This window comes from Phalacrocorax aristotelis, chromosome 24 (assembly GCF_949628215.1).
Source record: "Phalacrocorax aristotelis chromosome 24, bGulAri2.1, whole genome shotgun sequence".
NCBI classification, from domain to species: Eukaryota; Metazoa; Chordata; class Aves; order Suliformes; family Phalacrocoracidae; genus Phalacrocorax; species Phalacrocorax aristotelis.
The window spans coordinates 3,768,435-3,787,143 of NC_134299.1; the positions used below are offsets into that span (position 1 = coordinate 3,768,435).

The window sequence follows — 18,709 nt, forward strand, 5'->3', positions numbered from 1 at the left end:
GGGCGCTGGGGGGGGGGGGGGGGAAGGAGGAGAAGGAGGTGTGTGTGTGTGGGGGTGGAGGGTGGGGGGGAGCCGGGGGTGGCCGCGGAGGAGGGGGTGCGGGTGGGGGGTGGGGGGGGTGCGGTCCTCCGTGGGTCCCTGGTGGTGTTTCCTCGAGGGGGAGGGGGGCGATCTGGCTGGCAGATGTGGTTGTAGAAGCGGGTGGGAGGATTTAACCCCTCCTCTCTCTGTCGCTCGCTCCCGCTCCCCGTCCCCGTCCCCGTCCCCGCTCCCTCCCGCGCTCGGCTCCGCTCGCAGGTTCCCTCGCTGCCGCCCGACTGCTCCGCCGGGGACTCCGCAGCCCATTTATCCGGGCGGCGGGAGCGCTCCGTGACGTAGCTGCCCATATATGGACAGACAAAGCCGAGCCGAGGCCGAGACGTCACAATGGAAGCTCCGCACAATGGAACATTAGAAAGCAGGAAGCGGGGCCGGCGTGAGCGGGGCCGGGGAACGCAGGACCGGGTATGGGGTACCGGGAACCCTGCATCGGGCACTGGGCATCCCGCACCAGGCACCGGCCATGGGGTACCGGGCACCCCGCACCGGCACCGGCCATGGGGTACCGGGCATCCCGCACCGGGTACTGGGCACCCTGCACCGGCATCCTGCACTGGGCACGGGTCACCAGGCACCGGGCAAGGGTCACCGGGTACCCTGGACCGGATACCGGTCATAGGTCACCGGGTACCGGCACCCTACAATGGCACCCTGCACCGGGCATGGGTCATCGGACACCGGGGACCCTGCACCCACCACGGGCCACAGGGCACCGTGCACCCCGCACCGGACACAGGGTGGGGGTCTCACCCTCCCTACTCACACCCCATCCGCCGAGCGATGCCGTCCCACCGGGGAGGGCGGGTGGCAGCGGCTCCAGCCCCCCCGCACGGATCGTTCCCCTCCGACCCCCCCCAGCCACCACCCCGGGAAGGAGCGGGGCGGCCCCCCGTGCCCTGCCTGTCCCTGCGTTCCCCGCCCCGGGGATGCTCAGAGACACCCTCTTACCTGGAGGTTTTATCCCTCCGCTCTCTGGAGAGCAGGAGCGGGGGGAAGAGGGGGATCGGCCACAAACCCCATCCCGCAGCCCAGGAGAAGCGGGATGGGAGATGTGCGGAAGGGGTGGGGGTGGTGTCACAGCACCAGGGAGAGCCTGGAGTTTGGTGGGAAGGAGAGGGTCAGCGGGTGCTGCACAAGCCTAAAATTCCCCCCTCCCCAGCTAGTGGTGACAGGGAAGACGGCTTTGCTGCCCCCTCCCCACGCCCCGGCTCCGATGGAGAACAGTGCTTTGAATACTTTAAAACAGGTAACACTTGTTGGTCGCCTGTGATTTTAACCTCACCTCCCCCCCCTTTAAAAGTTTGGCACTTCCAAGGCGTCAGTAATTAGGTGGTTTCGTGCTAAGTGTGCCAACTGATGCTATCTTTAAAACCCTCCGAGTTATATAGCAAATGTATGGAAAAATGCTGTGTTGCAATAGCTCCACTTACCCAATTCCTGCAGGGCCGGCTTTGCAATGGGAGTGAAATCCGTGCTACGGGAGTGCTGCAGCTGGAGGGGACCGGGCACCGGCTGCGGGGGGGCGGGCGGGGCCGGCAGGGGGGGCCCGGTGCCGCCGGGCCCGGGGACTTTGGCCCTGCGATGCCAAGCAGCCTCTGCGTTTGGGGTGCGGGGGTGGGGCGTGGGGGATGCTGCGGTGTGGGGTGATGGGGGGAGGGAAGCATGTACAGGGAGTGGGGAGCAGCGTACCCCCGTGGTGGCCTGTTTGTGAGTGCGGGGGTGGGGAGTGGGGGGTGGCCTATGTGCTTTTATCCACTTCAGGACCCCCCCACCTACTTCAGGGTCCCCCCATCTACTGCAGCCCCTCATCCACTGCAGCGGCGCCTATCCATCGCAGGACCCCGCTTTCATTAGACCCCCCACCCTTCGCAGACCCCCACCCTTCGCAGACCCCCACCCTTCGCAGACCCTCCCCTCCCTTCCAGCCTCCCTCCATCCATTGCACCCTTACCCCCTCCCCCCTATCCTTTGCAGGGCACTCCTTTTCTTTTGCACCCCGCTTCTATTTACACCCCCCCATCGCCCCCCTCCTCCCCGCCCGCCCCGCCCGTGGCCCGGCGCGGCCCGGGGGACCGCGGCGGCGGCGGCGGGAGGGGGTTGGGGGGGGAACGGGGCGGCGGCGGGCGGGCGGCCGAGGGGAAGCGCCATACAAGGTCTGGATCCGGCTCCGCCTCCGCTGCCTTCTTTGGCCGCCGGTTCCGGCGCCCCCGGTGCTGGGGAGGTGCGGGGCGGGCGGGCAGCGCGGCGCGGAAGGGTGCGGAGGGGGGCGGAGGGGGACCCACCGCCCGCACCCCCCGGGCAGCACCGCCCCGACCCCGGGGGAGTGGGGGGTCCCACCGGGAACACGCCCCCCCGAATCCCCATCGGCTCGTTCCCACGGTGCTGGGGATGCTCCGTGTCCCCGCGGGAACCCCACGCAGAGCAGAACAGGGTCCTCCCCCCACCCAAAATCGAGGCACCCCTCCTCAACCGCCAAGCGCATCTGGCAACACCACCACCACACCTTTCCAGTTCTTCTAGGCTTTATCCTGGAGGGGGTGAGGGTTTGCTGGGCCTTACTGGTATGCACTGGTGAGGCTAGCATTGGGAATGCTGCGCCGGAGTGAGCAGGCACTGGCTCGGCTCCTCGTCCTGCGACGGAGCAGCCAGATATCCCAGCTGGGTGCCAGCTGTGTGTTTGGCTCGTACCGACGTGGGTGGGTATCAGCCCCCCACGCCGTGGGTGGAGGGGTGAGGGTGCCGCAGGTGCGTGACCGTGCACCCGTATCCCCCCTGCCGAGCGGCACCTGCTCCGTGCCGGGAACGCAGCCGTGCCCTGCCGAATCCGGCCAGCTGGAGCTGCGGGTGCAGCCATAACACCCCAACTCCTCATGGTGGGGTTTAAGCCTGGCTCAAAGCTCCTGAGTCATAAGGGCCTGGTTTAGACAAGGAGCTGGGCTAGGAGGGAGGCGCGCAGCTAAACCCAGCCTGTGAGAACGGCCTAATCCTGTGTGGACACTGTCTCAGTTACTAATAGTGGTTTGATGCCAATTGATGGGGAATGGCCTTAAGCCAAAATAAACCCAGGCAGCCTTAGACTGGCATGAAAACGGCCACGTGGGGGTTGGACTGGCTTAGTTACAGCTCAGCTTAATGGGTCCTGAGCAGAGCAGTTTACCCAAAGGGAGAAAAAAAAATCTCACCTGGGATGCTCTGAATGGTTTTAAACTAGAGTTTGGGCTGGATGGAGTCTGCAGCTGAGAGCTTTCACTTATCTCAGTCATCCCACACGCCGGTCTTAGGCCATGCGAACCCCATCCTGAGCGGGGTGTCTCAGTAACGTGAGTAATCGTCGCTGGCATCAGTGATTTCATAGCACAGATCTGTGTGCATGAAATGCTGTGGTCCCTTCCTCAAAGCCATTGCAGAGTGTCCCACAACCACCACTGCTCCTGCATTTCAAAAGCTCATCATGTTAATAAAGCAAGGAAGGCAGAGTTGGCTGACCTGAACTGGCTGCCTCGTTAACCCCAGAGATAACGGGAAGAATAGCGCCGTAATGAGCCCAACCTCCTCTGCACCCGTCTCTGTCCCCCTCCGCCTCTGCTCTCCTCGCCTGCCTCTGCAGAGGTTGGGACAAGCCCTGATATTATTTAAGAGCATCCCAGCCGGTTCAGTCAAGATCAAGCAGCTTCCCCTTAGCAAGGAAGCAAACACAGCCACCCATGCGAGCGCCGAGAGCCCCCAGCCCCTCGTCCTCCCTTCGGGGCCGTGCGACGTTGAGAGCGGGAGATGCGCACCCATCCCCACGTGCGGAGTGCCGAAACCCCGCCGGCACGCTGCAGGGGTCGGGGCCGTGTCCCTCTGGGTGCTGTCAGCTGACGGGTGATTTCTCCCCGCTTCTCTCAGTCTTGTGACCGGGCCCTGCCGCCCGCCGGGTGATTCATGTGCCGTGAGCCTCGCAGGTGCACCGGGCTGTGCTGTGGCTGGGGCGAGAGGCTGTGCTGCGCGCCGGCTCTCCGGCGACCTCCGGGGCTTTTAAAAGGGGAACTATTCAGGTTTTTTTCACCTAATTAATGACAGCATAAATGTACTTATAGTAAGGAGAGCACGAGCCTGGCTTTTGTGCCTCGTGGCGAGGCAAATGGGATGCTCAATCCTGTTGAAATCATGCCTAAGCCCAGCTGGTGGTCTTGAGCCGAGAGCTGGGCTTAGACAGAGCTGAGACTCAGAGGCTGAGGGACACGACAAGGTGCTTGTCACCATCCTGCCGTGCAGTTCGGCGTCTTGGGAGCTCTGTGAGACTCTGCACGGTGCTTGGCTGCGGGTTTCAGGCTCTGGGGACCCGCCATGGTGGTGCCTCCAGTCCTGAATTATGAGGATGCTCAGGCACGAAGCTTGAGGCACTTACACTACCAGAACATGGAGGCTTTCCTCCCCAGCCCCGTGGATTTGCTGTAGATGTAGATCTGGAGCTGGTAAGGTCACAGAGTTGTAAACAGAGTGTGGCTGGTGGGGACCTGAAAGGTCACCTACCTCCTACCCCTGGGCATGACTGTACTGGGGCCATATGTGTAGGCAGCTGCTTGGATGGTCGACAACACAAGCTCTTCTCGAGCAGCTTGGAGAAGGGGAACAAATAAACCCTGATTCTTTCAGCCACCCAAACCGCGAGGTGGGTGTCGTGGAGGTATCTGATGAAGCCACTGGAGTTTCACTGGGCTGTGAGTGTTTTGTTTGCAAGCGGTGAGGCTGCACGGGTGGGATGCGGTGCTTCGGGGGTGTCAGCTCCCTCTGGCAAACACCAGCTGCCCAGATGTGGCAGATGTTGCATTGGCAGCAATTTATTCTCTGGGCAACCCAGGGCCTGGACGTGAGAGATGCTCAGCACCGGCAGAAATGGGATTCAGGGTAATCTGTAATTTCTGGAGGAGGAGAGACTTTCTCTGCTGCTGTTGGGCGTGGGAAATCCTCATTTCAGCCCAAACTCTGGCTGGGAGTACTCTAGCCAGGAGAAACTGCTGGGCGGCCTTCCTGATCCCGGACCAACACCCTCCCGGCACGGCCTGCGTCCTTCCACAACGCTGTCTCCCGCCTCACCTAGGTTTTCCTGATTTGCCTGTGAAAACTACACACCCTCCTCCTCCGGAAATATTCAGAAACACTTGCACTGGAATATGCATGGCAAAGGAAAGAGCCGTCTCCCTCCTCCCTCCTCTTTCGGGGACGAAGGGACCCTTGGGCAGAACTTGCTGCCCTGGGGCGTTGCTGCCTGCTTTGCTGGGTCAGACCCAAAAGGCAGGTCCCCATGTGCCGAACCCCAAGGTGGATGGTGGGGGGGAGCCAGGCAGTGGGGTACTGCGGGAGCACCGTGGGTGGCTGCGGGAGGCCCTTTCCTGCCTCAGTTTCCCCTGTGGCAAGAGAGACAACAGCCCTGCCTTGCCCTGCACAGCGGCAGCATGAAAAGCTTGGGGTGATGGCTGTGGGGGAAGCCCTTTGGAGCAGACAGGAGCTGCAAACCCACCCTGCTCAACCTGGGGCAGCGTGGGGCACCTTGTGCTGGAAAATGGGTGCTGGGTGCCCAGGGCCGGTCCCTGAAGGTGGCAGCACTGGGAACCGGCTGGAGGCCAGGAAAGCACCCGCAGCAGCAGCATTGGGGTGCAGAGGGTGCTGCTGGGGGAGGCTCTGCCTGCACCCCCCACCCTTCCCCCGTCCCCTCATCACCGCTGTGCCCTTCCCTGCATCACCCTGGTGCTGCAGCAGCAAGGATGCTCCGGCCTGCGCTGTGCCACCCTGAAGAGCATCCCACAATTTTCCACCACTCGCAGGCCCTGGGGTCGGTGGGTGACTCGGGCTTGCAGCAGCGAGGGGCACACCGCTGGCTGCACTGGTGAGCTGGGAACCTCTGGGTCATCTAAGTCCGAGGCAGGTTTCAGTTTGCAAGCCCGGAGGTCTTTCCTGTTATTATGCAGCCCGCAGCAGGGGAACAATAGCGGTGGCAGCCGGTGCAGTGTGACCCAGAGATAAGGAGACAGTGTGATTAGCAGGAAAACTAAATAGTAGGTCCAGAGCAAAAAGCGGTCCTGAGGGAGCAGCACCGCTGGGAATGACCGGGTTTCCAGCCAGAGGACCACTAGCAGAGATGAGAGCCTGGGCTGCAAAACCAGGGCTGATGTTACTGGACGACCATGAACCTTGTCATCATGGCCCCAGCCAGGAACCCTGGAGTGACTGGGCAGTGCTACGGCCCCAGCGAGGGGTTTGCAGAGAGATACCACAAAGGCTTTTTTTAACCTGAAACCAAGAAACAAAAGAGGAAATGGATGCTTGCGTTTCAGCTCTGAGAACTGTGCCATGACACACAACTCTGGAAACGTGAGCGGTTCCCTAATGGGAGAAGAGCTCGTGGCAGAGCCAGCACCAAAGCATGGCAGAGGCTCTCTGAATCCACCACATCCGATGGCGGTGCTGGAGAAGGGGCTCGACCTTGTGCAAATGTGGCACAGAGGCTGAAGAACCGGAGCAGGGGGTGAATCCAGTGCCCGGCAGGGCTGGGCTGGGCTGTCCGTCTCGGGATGCCGTGCGAGGGGTGGATGCCCTCCCGGCCAGCCGAAGCCAAAGGCTGTCCAGCCTGGGAAAGCGCTGCTACCGAGGGCTGCAGGGCTTTGCTTTAACCACTGAAGGAGAAACTGGTGAGAGGCCAAAGGCGAGGGATCTGCACAGCCATTGAAACCAGCCCGGGGGGAATTAGCCATTTCCTAGCAATGAGGAAATATGGGGTTAGCTGAGGACCTGCAGGGCTGCGAGGAGGGAATGGGAAGCGAGTCACTACCGACAAGTGAGGACAAGCCAGCCAGGGGTTGCGGGGTGAGACCATCCTCTGCCCGTGGTGCAGGCAAGGGAGGCTGGCAGAGCCGCGCAGCCATCCAGCACCTTCCACCACACCTCTGGATGCAAACCCCCGAGAGGCATCTGCCTCACCCCACAGACAGCTGGGTGTAAACAGGGCAGCACCGGGCACCCAGGCACAAACCGAGGATGATGGCTGCTTCTGGGCAGGAGCAGAGCTGGTGGGCCACGACCACCATATCAACAACCCTTTTTTAATTTTTTCTACTGAGAAGCATTGGAGGCAAACCACATCTGAAGGTGCTCGCGTTCCCGGCGGAGCGGGTGAGGCTGAGTTTCCCACTGCTGCGGCTCCACATGGACAAACCCAGCCCAAACCGACTTGGAGAATGAGCTGAAAGGGGAAACAAAACCCCAACACAGTTTCTCTCTGTTGAGCATCCCTTGAATGTGGTATCCTGGGATATCTGGCAGTGTCTCTGGGCAGAGACAGGCAGATGCAGCCACTTGCCCTCACTCATAGCCGGTGTTTTCATCCCAGGGTGCTGCAAAAGCCTGGCCGAATGGTCACCAACCCCAGTGAGTGGGATGGGGGGGCTGGGACCCCCAAGCCAAGCAAGCCCTAACAGGGCAGCGAGGGGGACTGGGCTCCTCCAGGCAGCCCCACAAAACTCCTCCGATGATATGCAGCATTTTGGAAGCCCAATAAGAATGAATTATTATTGCTAATTAATGAAACCACTGTTCCAGGAGCGGCCTGCATGCCCCTTGCTGCCTGCTGGACCCCTCTGGGTGCTGGCACGGCATGCAGAGGTGGGGACACAGCCTTACCTGCCTTCCCCTATTACTTCAGGAGCCCTAAATTCCTGCCGCAGCCCAGGCTGCCTCTCCCAGGGCCCGCCCAGCCGCTGGGTCACCGCTCACGGAGTGGCGGGGGGTGCCCACTGCATCTGGCACCTCGTGGCTGCTGGCAAAGCCAAGCAACAGGCTCCCGGTGCATGCACCCACCACCCAAAACAGCCCCGTGCATGCACTAAGGCATGGGGGGGACCCGCGGGCTGGGGGCTTTGTGTCTCCCCAGTACAAAGCTGAGGGCTGGGAGCTCAGCAGTGGGCATGGGAGCATCCCACCAGCATGTCCATCACCCACCCCACGGCTGATCTGGCAAGGCCGTGGAACCGTGGCAAGGTTCGTGGTACCGTGGGGATGCTGGTGCTCAGCTTGCCTGGAAAACCTCCCTCGTCGGCACCCAAAATGGGCAGCGTTGTTTATCCCCGTGTCATGCTCTGCGTCCCCACCAGCACATGGGGATTAACAGTCTTGACCTATTTCCCGGGGGGTGCAGCAAGGCTTAATTCACTGAATGCTTGAGGAGTGCATAAGATCTGCAGATAGAGTCATTATGAAGTGTGAGATATCATTAATTAATTCACAGGTTGATATAGTTATGTGCTTAGATCATCATCAGCTGATCCTGCTAATCCCTTCTTGTGCAAGTACCTGTGCGAGGGGGAGCTGCTGGCTGGCATCGCCTTGCTCCTGGCGAGCTGGGTTGTCCCGGTGTCATCCCCACGTGCCCCTGAGGCCGAGGGGGTACAACGGGTGGCCCCCAGTCCCTGCTCCTTAATATCCCATGCCCCTAAATCTGCATCTTCCCAGGTGGTCCCACCGGAGGGGAGATGCCTTCTGCTCTCCATTAGGGGACGGGACCCAGGGCTGCCTGCCCTTGAGCCAGGGGCTGAGACTTTTTCTCATTAATTATTTCAATAATCATTAATAATAGGTAATCGTTACCCTGTTGACTTAGGGATTGCATTTAGTGCAGGCATCCTCTGGCCTCTGGCCTAGTTTTGGAAAGAAACACCCCCCATGAGCTGCTGGGAGCTGCCGTTGCTCACTAGGAACTTTTGATTTTAACAAACTATTATTGTTTTAAACCCCAAGTCTTCCTCTTCCTTGGCCGTCCTGTTGAGTGGGTGGGTTTGCTCTGGGAAGGGGCTGGAAGTGTTCAAACCCGCCTCACAACCCTGTCCTGGGGTGAGCAAAGAGGAGCTGGCTCCATGCCGCAGCCATGCCCAGGGCTCGGCTCCCTGCTGCAGCTCCCCAAAATCCCTGGGAGCGTGTGTTCCCATGGGTCTGTGGCATTTCAACTCCCTCGGGCTCCGCAAGGCTGGTGTACCCACGCCGGGATGCCCAGCAGATGCAGGCAGAGAAGCCAGCGGTGCCGTGGGTACCACGTTACACCCCATCGAGCCCATCGCACCTGAGCTCACCCTGCTCTATTTTCTCCCGCCCCCTTCCTGGACCTTCAGATGAAAAAAATAAAAAAGCCACGACAGTGGAAAGTCGAGCTAACAAATACAAATAAAACTTCCTCTGGATGCTAAAAATGACACATGTAGACAGAGAAAAAAAAGTTATATCGGTGACAATAACAGAGCGCGGAGCTATTTCAGTGCTGGGCTGTTCCATTGCAGCACTCGGCTCTGGGGTTGTGGCTGCTGAAAACCAGCCACTTCCCCAGGGACGTGACGTGTTTCCTTTCCATCACAAACTGATTTAGAAGCAAAACTTTCTACATTTAGGCAGTGAGAGACTCAGCTTCTCTTTTCTCTCTTGCAATGATGGTGAGCGAATGGAAGGAGAGATAAAGGGGGTGGGACTAACGCAAAGTGACTGCACGTGGCTTCCTCCTTTGTTTTTTTTTCTTCTTTCCTTCTAAATTATCAAAAAGTGAACGAAAAAACCACAATTAATATTTTCCATGCCGTGAAGGCCTTGCGTGCCTCCAAGTGAGAGTTTGTGGCTCCGGCCTGGCCGGTGCTCCCGCCGCGCCGTGCTTTTGCAGCCCTGCGTGTGCCTGGGTGCCTGGTGCAAGGCCAGCAGTGCCTCGTCCTGCATCCTGGCAGGGGATCGTCCCACCACAGTGCCTGCTGCAGCCACCTGGGCAGATTCCTGCTCTGGACCATCCCTCTCCCCATCTCCATTCCTAACCCCATCCTCATCCTCATCCCAGTCCCTGTTGTCCATCCTAATGCCTGTCCCTGTTCTTCATCCCCATCCTCATCCCCATCCCCATCCTCATCCCCATCCCTGTTCTTCATCCACATCCTCATCCCCATCCCTGTTCTTCATCCCCATCCTCATCCCCATCCCTGTTCTCCATCCCCATCCTCATCCCCATCCCTGTTCTCCATCCACATCCCCATCCCTGTTCTTCATCCCCATCCTCATCCCCATCCCTGTTCTCCATCCCCATCCCTGTTCTCCATCCCCATCCCTGTTCTCCATCCCTGTTCTCCATCCCCATCCCTGTTCTCCATCCCCATCCCTGTTCTCCATCCCCATCCCTGTTCTCCATCCCCATCCTCATCCCCATCCCTGTTCTCCATCCCCATCCCTGTTCTCCATCCCCGTCCCCATCAGCGACACACAGTGGAGAAGGATCAGTCTGGGCTCACGGTACCCTGCGGCGGCTGGCCTGCCTCGGACCAGGGAGACGCGGCGTGTGTGTAACTCCTCTCATCTCCAGCTCAAATTAAAACCAAGAATGATGGTGATAATTTCCTAGAAGGATAAACATCCGATTGCCTTTTCTCTCCCGTTCTACCAAAAATAAACACACCAGCCACAAGGAATTAAAGGCAGGGAGGAAAGGATGACTATAGTTTGACTGCAGGATGTCAACAAAGCATGACCTTTCATTTACACTGGTCCCTCCGCATTAACCTAACGGGCCAATTACACCCTCAACAGAGAGTAAGTATAGAAAAAGAGAAGGAGAAATCCAACTTTAGCTGACTTCCATGACATCTCTAAGTGTCATTTCCCCTACTTCTAATTTTAGTGCTGATGGCAAGCCGGGCAGTGTGTTTTGTATTTTTTTCCCTGGGTTGTGGTATGTTACCCAGCTTCCTTTTTTTGTTGTTCTCCTTCCCGCCACGTCCTGCAGCTTCACCCAGCGATGTGTGCCTGGGGTGAGCCAGGACCCTTGGCTCCTGCATCCTCCTTTGCACCTTGCAGCCCGTCACCCCGACCCTTCCCGGCGGGGACGCGAGGCTGGCAGGGTTTTGCAGGACCCATGCGACACGCCTGCGTGCGTGCGGCTGGCGTGATTCAGCCCCTGCGAGGTAAACAGCCGTTTCCTGCTGGAGGGAAAGTCCCGGCCACGTTTAACCCCCCCACCCCCCGCATGGAGTGAAAGCTGCTCTCACTGCCGGGGAGCTGGGGAGGGCAGACAGCTGAGCGCAGGGAGCGGGAAGGTGATGGCACAGACCTGTTTTCTCTCTTGCATTGGGAGCAGGTTGCTCTGGGAAAGGCCCAGGGACCGATGCAGGGGTGAGACGCAGCAACGGCAGCATCGCCGTCCCCACCGAATGATGCCAGACCTCCCTGGGGGATGCCTGCTCCGGCTCTGCTGCCATGCTGCACGGCCGTGAGCAAGTCATTCCCTCGTGCCTCAGTTCCCCCTGCCTGCAAAATGCCTCCCAGGGTCTTCCTCCCCACGGTTTGTTCAAAGTGCTCCTTGGATGCAGCCCTGGCCATCGGCAGGACAAAATCAGCTTTGTCGCAGTGGAGCCACCAAGGACATGCTCCGAGGAGGAGTTGCAGGCGGGTGAATCCAAGCCTCAGAGAAAACCCAGTCTTAGATGAAAGCCTAATTAAAGAGCTAATTAAAGGGGAGGTCCAGCTAAGTGGCCAGTAGGCAGAACTCCTCTGATTTATGGCTTCAATTTCGGTTTTGCTTTCCAAGAGAAGCGGGCTGAGACAGCGAGCGAGGGCAAAGGCAGGGCAGGGCCGGAGTCAGGCCAGGGCAGCGCCCAGTTCCCACGCTGCCACCCTGCGTGGGGTGCTGCCGGGGGTCCCCCCTGGCCGGGCACCACGGTCCGGAGCCCCTGGGTGATACTGGGCATCGCCTGCACGAGGGTCTTGCTGGCAACATTCCCCTCCCCCCTCCCCCCCAGCTGCAGGGGGTCTGCTCCGTCCCATGCCACTGGCTTGGACCCCAAAGCAACCAGGTTCGCCTGGTGCTGGCCCAGTATCGCCCCGTGCTCGCTGCCGGCAAGGAGCCCATGCACTCCCGTGTGCTCCATCCGTGTTTTATTCTGAAAGCTGCAGGCATTAAAGCTCAAGACCCCTGAGGTGCAGGTAGGAAATGCTGGGGGACAGGCCAGAAATGGGGTGAGGGGAGGAGAAGAGGGTGATGCCATCTTTCCCAGGACACCCGGGGCGAGCCAGGACACCACTTGGCATACCTTCGGAGGGAAAGAGAACCCCCCCTGAGGTGCTGGAAGTGGAGGGGCTGGGGTTTCTGCTGTGGATCTGGGCTGGTGGGAGGGTGGGTGTATCCTTGGCAGGTTCCGGGGTCCCCTCCTGGCGTGGGCAGAGGGGGCTCTGCGGTGCGGGGAAGGGGGTGCAGCTGCGCAGGGGAAGGGGGCGATGGCCGGCGCTAATCCTCGTAGTATTTGGTGAGGAACTGAGTCGAGGCCACTGGGGAACCCAGCCGAAACTGCTCCACGAAGCTCTCCATCGCCCAGGCACCTGGGGAGAGAGGGAGAGGGGGTGAGCAGGGCTGCGAGGCAGCTGGGGCAGGGGGCTGCTCCGGGGCCGGACCCAGGCTGGGGCTGCACGCTGCATGCCATGCGCCGGCTGCTGCTCTGCCTGAGGAGCTGCAGACCACATCCTGCAAACAGTGGCAGGCGGGGAGGCACCGGGCTCTGCTCCGTGGGGCCAGAGGGCAGGGAGTCACGGGGAACCCAGCCTTGAGCGTCCCCAGGGCTGGGGCATAAATGGCGTTGGCTCCTCTTGTGCCCCCTCCACCCCTGCCAACCTTTAGAGTCGACCTTCCCATGGCTTCCTACAAGACCACCCTGGGGTGCCTGGAAATCCCCTGGCAGCACATGGGGGAGACAGCAGGAGATGCCCCAGCCCCCTTGCTCGCATGTACTGAGCTGCTGCTCCACAAATTGTTGGATCTGGGGGGTGGGGTTCTTCATTCCTGACCCCACTCCTCTGCTGCCTACCCTGATCCAAGGATGCTGGAGGGCCAGGGACAGCTCGTGGCTGGAGCTGGCCTCAGTTTTTCCTATGCTGGAGGCGGCAGGGAAACCCTCCCTGGGCTGTTGGGCAGGAGGGATTCCCTTGTGCCCCTGCAGGCCAGAAATCCCCTGGTGCCCGGCCAGGGTTCAGTGTCGAGCCTGGGTCTGACTCGTGGCTGGTGGAGCATCCTCCTCCCGGGCCAGAGGGGTTTTCCCCAGGGATGACAGGACTCAAGCAGCTCACGCTGCCACCGCTGTCCCTGCCTGGTGGGACACTGGATGGGACACAGCCGAGGCGTTGCAGGGTGGGGAAAGGGGCCCGTTGTTTATCTGAAACCAGTCCTCCCCTCCTCTCCCCTTCCTGGCGCTGCTCTTTAATGTCACGCTGCAGACTGACAGCCCTTATCTGCCCGCACATCTCAGCCCCAACTGGAGCAAACCATTCCTTTTGCTCTTGCAAAAGTGCTGAGCAAAAACCCGAGCTGCTGCATCACCCACGTGGGGTGGTGGCAGTGGCTCGGGGTGCCGGTGGAGCTCAGCTCCCCCTGCCTGCCCCCCACCTCGGGCACTGAGTCAGGCCCTGCCATGAGTCACCCCACAGCCCCCAAAGGGCTCTGCAGATGCTCCCGGTGCTGGCACTGCATCCTGTGACCTCCCGGAGCCAGGGAGATGCTCCAGTGGCTGGGAAGGAGGTTCCGGGATGCTCTGGGATGCCAGCTGGGAGGAGAAGTTGAAATGCATCAGGCTGCGTGTGGCTGGAAGGGGGTGTCCTGGATATCCCCACATCATCACCACCACCCGCTGAGGACCCAAACCGAACCGAGGGCAAGGACAGTCCCGCTGTGCCGCACTGGGGTCACCGCCAGCCGGGGCGTGCAGCCACATTTCCATCGCCTCAGCTCAAGGGGGGGAGATGCCCCCATGCAGGAGCCCAGAGGGGCTTCAAGTTTGCTGGCACCGCTGCCCAGCCAGGCAATGGCTGTGAGCCCCGGCGTGCCTCTGCGTGGGCATCGAGCCCCGGTGTGTGCTGCAAACACGTCCTTCCCCAGATAACAGCCCTGGCGAGGAGGGGCAGCTGCTTGCTTTGGGGTCTCAATCCATCCCCGCTTCGAGCTCCGGGGGTCCCGGCGAGCGTGGCGCCAAGGGAAGGGGTCTCGAGGGGGCGATGCTTCTCCCGCTGTGCCCGCAGCCCTTTGGAGGGTGCCTTTCATCCGAAGGGTTTCAAAGCGCTCCGAAAGCGCCGGGGGGAGAGCGGCCGATCCCCCACGGGACCGGGGTGAGAGCGAGACGTGGCGGCCCCCCGACTCCCAGGGGTGCTGGGAGCTGTCATTGATGTGCACGAAGCCTCCGGAGAGGCGTGGATGAAAGGAGCCGGGAAGAGGCAGAGCCACTGCAGGGCTGCAGACGCAGGCCCCGGCACTCACTGCTGCGTGTGGGGCGAGGGTTTTTCCTGACCTACTTTCCTACCTGCCATCGCACCGGTTGTGCCTGTCCCTCGGGGGGGAGCTGGGACCAACTTCAGGGAAAGCCCTAGGTGTAGCCACCGGTGCGGCAAAGGGGGTGATGCACCGGGCAGCTACCAGGTCTGGGGGGGTCTGTACCCCGCACCCTGAATCCAACCCCTTGGGTGCCTCTCCAAACCGGGTGCCCCATCCTGGCATAATCACCTGCACCCCAGGGTGATGTCCCTCTGCAAACCCTCCCAAATCATGCCTCAGCACCGGTGCGGGCCATGAGTCAATGGGACCACGGAGCCGGGAGGGGAGCTGGGTGCCAGGGCTGAGGTCGTGGTGCACCATCCCCTCTCTCCGCCAGAACAATATGACATTTCATCCGTGGCTTGGTTCATTTTCAAGCTCATTTCCTGAAGGATTATATCATCGCGCTTGACCCTTATCTGAGCACCCGCCGGAAGAAGAGAAGCGCCCACGGACACCCACACGTGTGGCGGTCGCCTGATCCCTGTGTGCTGGGTGGGGAAACTGAGGCACGAGGCAGCCGCTGAGCTCGGGGACCTCAGGGACCCCCTGGCCCCCGCAGGCAATGGGTGCACAGGGCTGTTTCACAGCCCTGTGATCACACTCTGCCCCCATGAAACAACCACTCCCTGCCTCCCCCTGGCCCCGCAGCGCTGGGGGCATGTTGCCGGCTGTAATTTATCAGCCTCATCAGCTGGACTGTTCTCCCTGATAGGAGCCCTGATGCTTTTCTGCCAAGATTAATGATGTCCCAGCAGAGGTAGGCGGGAGACTTCTGGTTGCTTTGGTCACCATTAACTGACACCCGGGGATCTTGGCCAGGACCGTGTGCTCCCCGCAGCCCTTCGCTGCCTCCCATCCCAGCCACAACCTTTCCCGCCCCGCTGGGGCCCGGTCCGACCCGATTTTCCAGCTGGGCAGATTGGAGGTGTATGAGGTCGGCTCATGAGTCAATGCTGCGGCCCCGATGCGAAGCTGGAGCCGAAGAGGGATGAAGCCATGGGGAGAGCAGCCAGCTGGGCTCATCCCCAGCCCCGGGACGCCAGAGGACTCACCGCTTCCCAGAGGCAATGTTTTTGGGAGGCAAAAGTCCATTCCCAGTTGTAAAATGCCTTTCTGGGGCAGGAGGCAGTTTGGGAGATGCTGGGGAGCATCTCCCAATGGTCACCGGCGCTGGTGGGCATCGGGCACCGCAGCACGGCAGAGTGGAAGCAGGAGGAGGTATGGCACTGCCCGGCAGGTGCAATTAAGCCTCAGGATCTGTTAATTAAAACTCCCCCACCAGGAAAAGGAAGGAGGTGGAAAATGAACAGTCTCCAGCCTCCCATGGGCTGCAGATGGGCGAAAAGGCCCCTGGTGCCGCCGTGCCGTGGCTGGGGTCTGCCAGACGCCCAAACTCCCCCAGCTGAGGGAGTTTCCCGCGGCTCGCTGCAGCGGGCAGCAGAGCCCGACTGCCACACTGAGAGCTCGCAGCGGGTGCCAACGCCTCGGGATGCGACGGGTGGCTTTGACATTTTGCAGACCACAAACTATTATCTTGCATCTCGCCAAAAAACAAACACGGCTTGTAACACTCCTGGCTTGGGAGGGAAGCGGGGCGAGCGGGGAGGAAGGGTTTTGCACCGCTTGACGGTGCCCATATGGCCTCGGGAACACCCCAAGGGTCTCCATCTTCGGTCCCAAGCGGGGACAGAACTGGTGCCCAGTGATAACTTAGTTGCAAAGCTGTGGCACAGCCGAAAATTGGAATTAACCAGACTCCAGTGGAGAAACTGAGGCTCCAAGAGGATTATTTGCCTGAGGTTGCACAGCAAGAGAGCTGGCTGGTGCAGGGATTGATCAGAAACGCTCACAGAGAAGGATCAGGGATTTTTTTTTTTCCCCTGATGAAACAAGTCTTTCTGCTCCAGAGCCACCCTGGAGAAACACCTCTGCCATAAACAGCCGATTTCACCATTGCCACCAGTGTCAGGCTCACTGTGGGGAGCGGCGTGGAAGGATGTGAGCAAGGTGCTGCAGCCCTCCTCCTGCTCCGCCACTGCCGGCCAGCGCGCCCGTGGGCATGGCACCCGACCCACTGCCCACCCGTGCCATGCCAGCCAGGACATCCCCGCGGCAGGGTGGGCACCGGGGCCACTGCGGAGCCGGCCTCGCTCCCTTCGAGCTGCTGGCATTGCAAAGCCGGGTGGGGGGGAGACGTAGCACAGATTTATTTTCCGCCATTTCCCCTCATTTTTCAATCTCCCACGGATCTGCACGAGGAATGGCTCTTTCCGAGGAGCAGGGACACGGCGCACGGGTAGGTCCTGGTTTAGTGCCCTCTTCTGGAGGCTCTGGCCCCTCGGCTCCACCGCTGAGCTCCTGCCATCCCTCCTGGCACACACCACCTTCCCCAGTTCGGCCCCGCTTGCTCCAGGGCCTTTCCCAGTTCAGCCTCCGACGCGCAGCCCATGCCTGTGCTTGGGTGGAGGGTGAAAGAGGGGACTTCTCCCCGAGGTGAGCGGTGAGACAAACACTCCCGTGGGGTTCCGTGCTCTCCCTGACTGGGCTGTACCACGGGACAAGCTGCCAGAGGGACGGATGCGTGGCACAGTGCTGGGGATGCGTGGCACAGGGGTGCGATGCTGGATTCTGGACGTGTCCGGAGGCTGGGAAGGGCCAGCGCCGCTCCCTGCCGGGTGCTCTGGTCAGGACACCTCTCCCTCTCCAGGGTTAGCACCTGGTGACAACGCGTGCCACCATCTTTGGGGCGATGGGGGTGTCAGTGTCACCAGATGTAGGACAAAATTAAAGCAACAAGAAGGTGCTGGTTTAAGGCTAAGCAAGGTGGGAAACCCCGAGCAAGGCTGTGCCCGCAGCGTCGCCAGGCGAACCCGCATCTCCTGTACCACAGGAGAGGACCCAGCCAGAGCCGCGGAGAGCCTGGCTGAGTTTCTTGCCCTTGATCCGTTGGGGTCAAGGTCAGGCCCTCCTCGTTTCAACGTGCCGCTGAAGGTGTTTGCTCCTCTGCCCCGTGCACTGCCTTTGCACGGCGGGGCCAGACCCCAGCGCTCAGCCACGCGGGGCTGGATGCGCCGGCAGTTCGGCTCGTGTTCGTCCCACTGTGGTCCCTGGGGATGGATTTATTTAAAACCCTTGAGACACCAAAATCTGGTCCTTTCTTAGCTGCATTTAGGGCTCATGCCCTGCTCGCCGGCTGCCCCAGGAATTAGAGAGATGGGCTGCTGGCGAGTGGTGGTTCAATCCAGCAGCACTCACTGGACAGGCCAAGCCTGTGATGCAGTGGTGAAATAGTTAAAAACAACCTTCAAGCAACCACTTAAGTAACAGCCTCTGCTGAGACACATGGGTCTGGTGGCTGAACCCCTCTGGGTATGAAATTTGGGGGCTGTAGCTGCACAGCCTGCTAATAAGAGGATTTATCTGGAAAAAGGTCTTTGGTGGGTGTCCTGGCCTCCCTTCCCAGCCCCAGGGTGCTGGGATGGGGACGTGGGTGCGTGGCCCTGCGTGACAGGAGTGGAGCCCCCTCCTCTGACCGTGCTGGGGACGAGGGGCCAGGGCAGTGCCCCACTCCCCTGGCAGGGGGGGTAGCTTCAATGCATGTCATTAAGAAGCAGAGCTAATGAGCCAGAAAGCAAAGTGAAGAGCAGAAATAACCCGCAGAGAGACTCGCAGCAGCCCGCTTCAGCTGAGGGATAAGCATCATGGCCCTGTGGCGGGTGGGTTTCAGGGTCTCTCCCAGCACAGGGGTCTGGGGACAGTGAGCTCCCACAGAGCTTCCCAGCTGCTGCCCACCTTCCCCAGGATGTGCAGCGCGGGTTAACACTGCGCAGGGGTGAGTCAGGCCGGCGCAGACGACACGCACCGACCTGACCTGCCTATTGAGCTGTGCTCATGTGGTCCCAGCTGGGAAAGTTTTGAAATTTCCCTTGCTGAGGCCACATGAGCTGCAGTGCCCCGTGCTCCAGCCCGGGCTGCACCGGCATCATCCGGGGAAGGAACCCACGCTTTGCATTTTGCAGGATGGGTCCTTGCCCGTGCTGGGGGTCCCGCAGGTGACCCCATGCCCCAGGGTGCATCCATCTGGGATGAAGCAGTGGGGAGGGTCCCATCGTGTCTCGGGGGTCTCAGCTGCTTGCCTCCATCCCTGCCGTGCCGCATTTTGGGAGGCGGCAGCCCTGTCCCTGCAGCGCGCGGGGCGGAGGGCAGCTGGGAGTTGGCGGGCGTTGTGTCAGCCCAGTTTGAGCAATCCCTTGCTAAACCATC

At 60.8% G+C, this 18,709-nt stretch overlaps 1 protein-coding gene across 9 annotated transcripts in view; it reads right to left on the reverse strand.

Annotated features, from left to right (window-relative positions):
• Window positions 1-12,012: 12,012 nt before the first annotated feature.
• Window positions 12,013-18,709, reverse strand: part of PEBP4 (phosphatidylethanolamine binding protein 4) — an 83,946-nt gene continuing 77,249 nt past the window's right edge. For all 9 annotated transcript variants that reach the window (XM_075074756.1, XM_075074752.1, XM_075074758.1 and 6 more), the window contains one exon: window positions 12,013-12,468. In XM_075074756.1, the coding sequence (XP_074930857.1) occupies window positions 12,377-12,468 (92 nt within the window). In that variant the 3' untranslated portion in view covers window positions 12,013-12,376. The remainder of the gene's footprint in view (window positions 12,469-18,709) is intronic.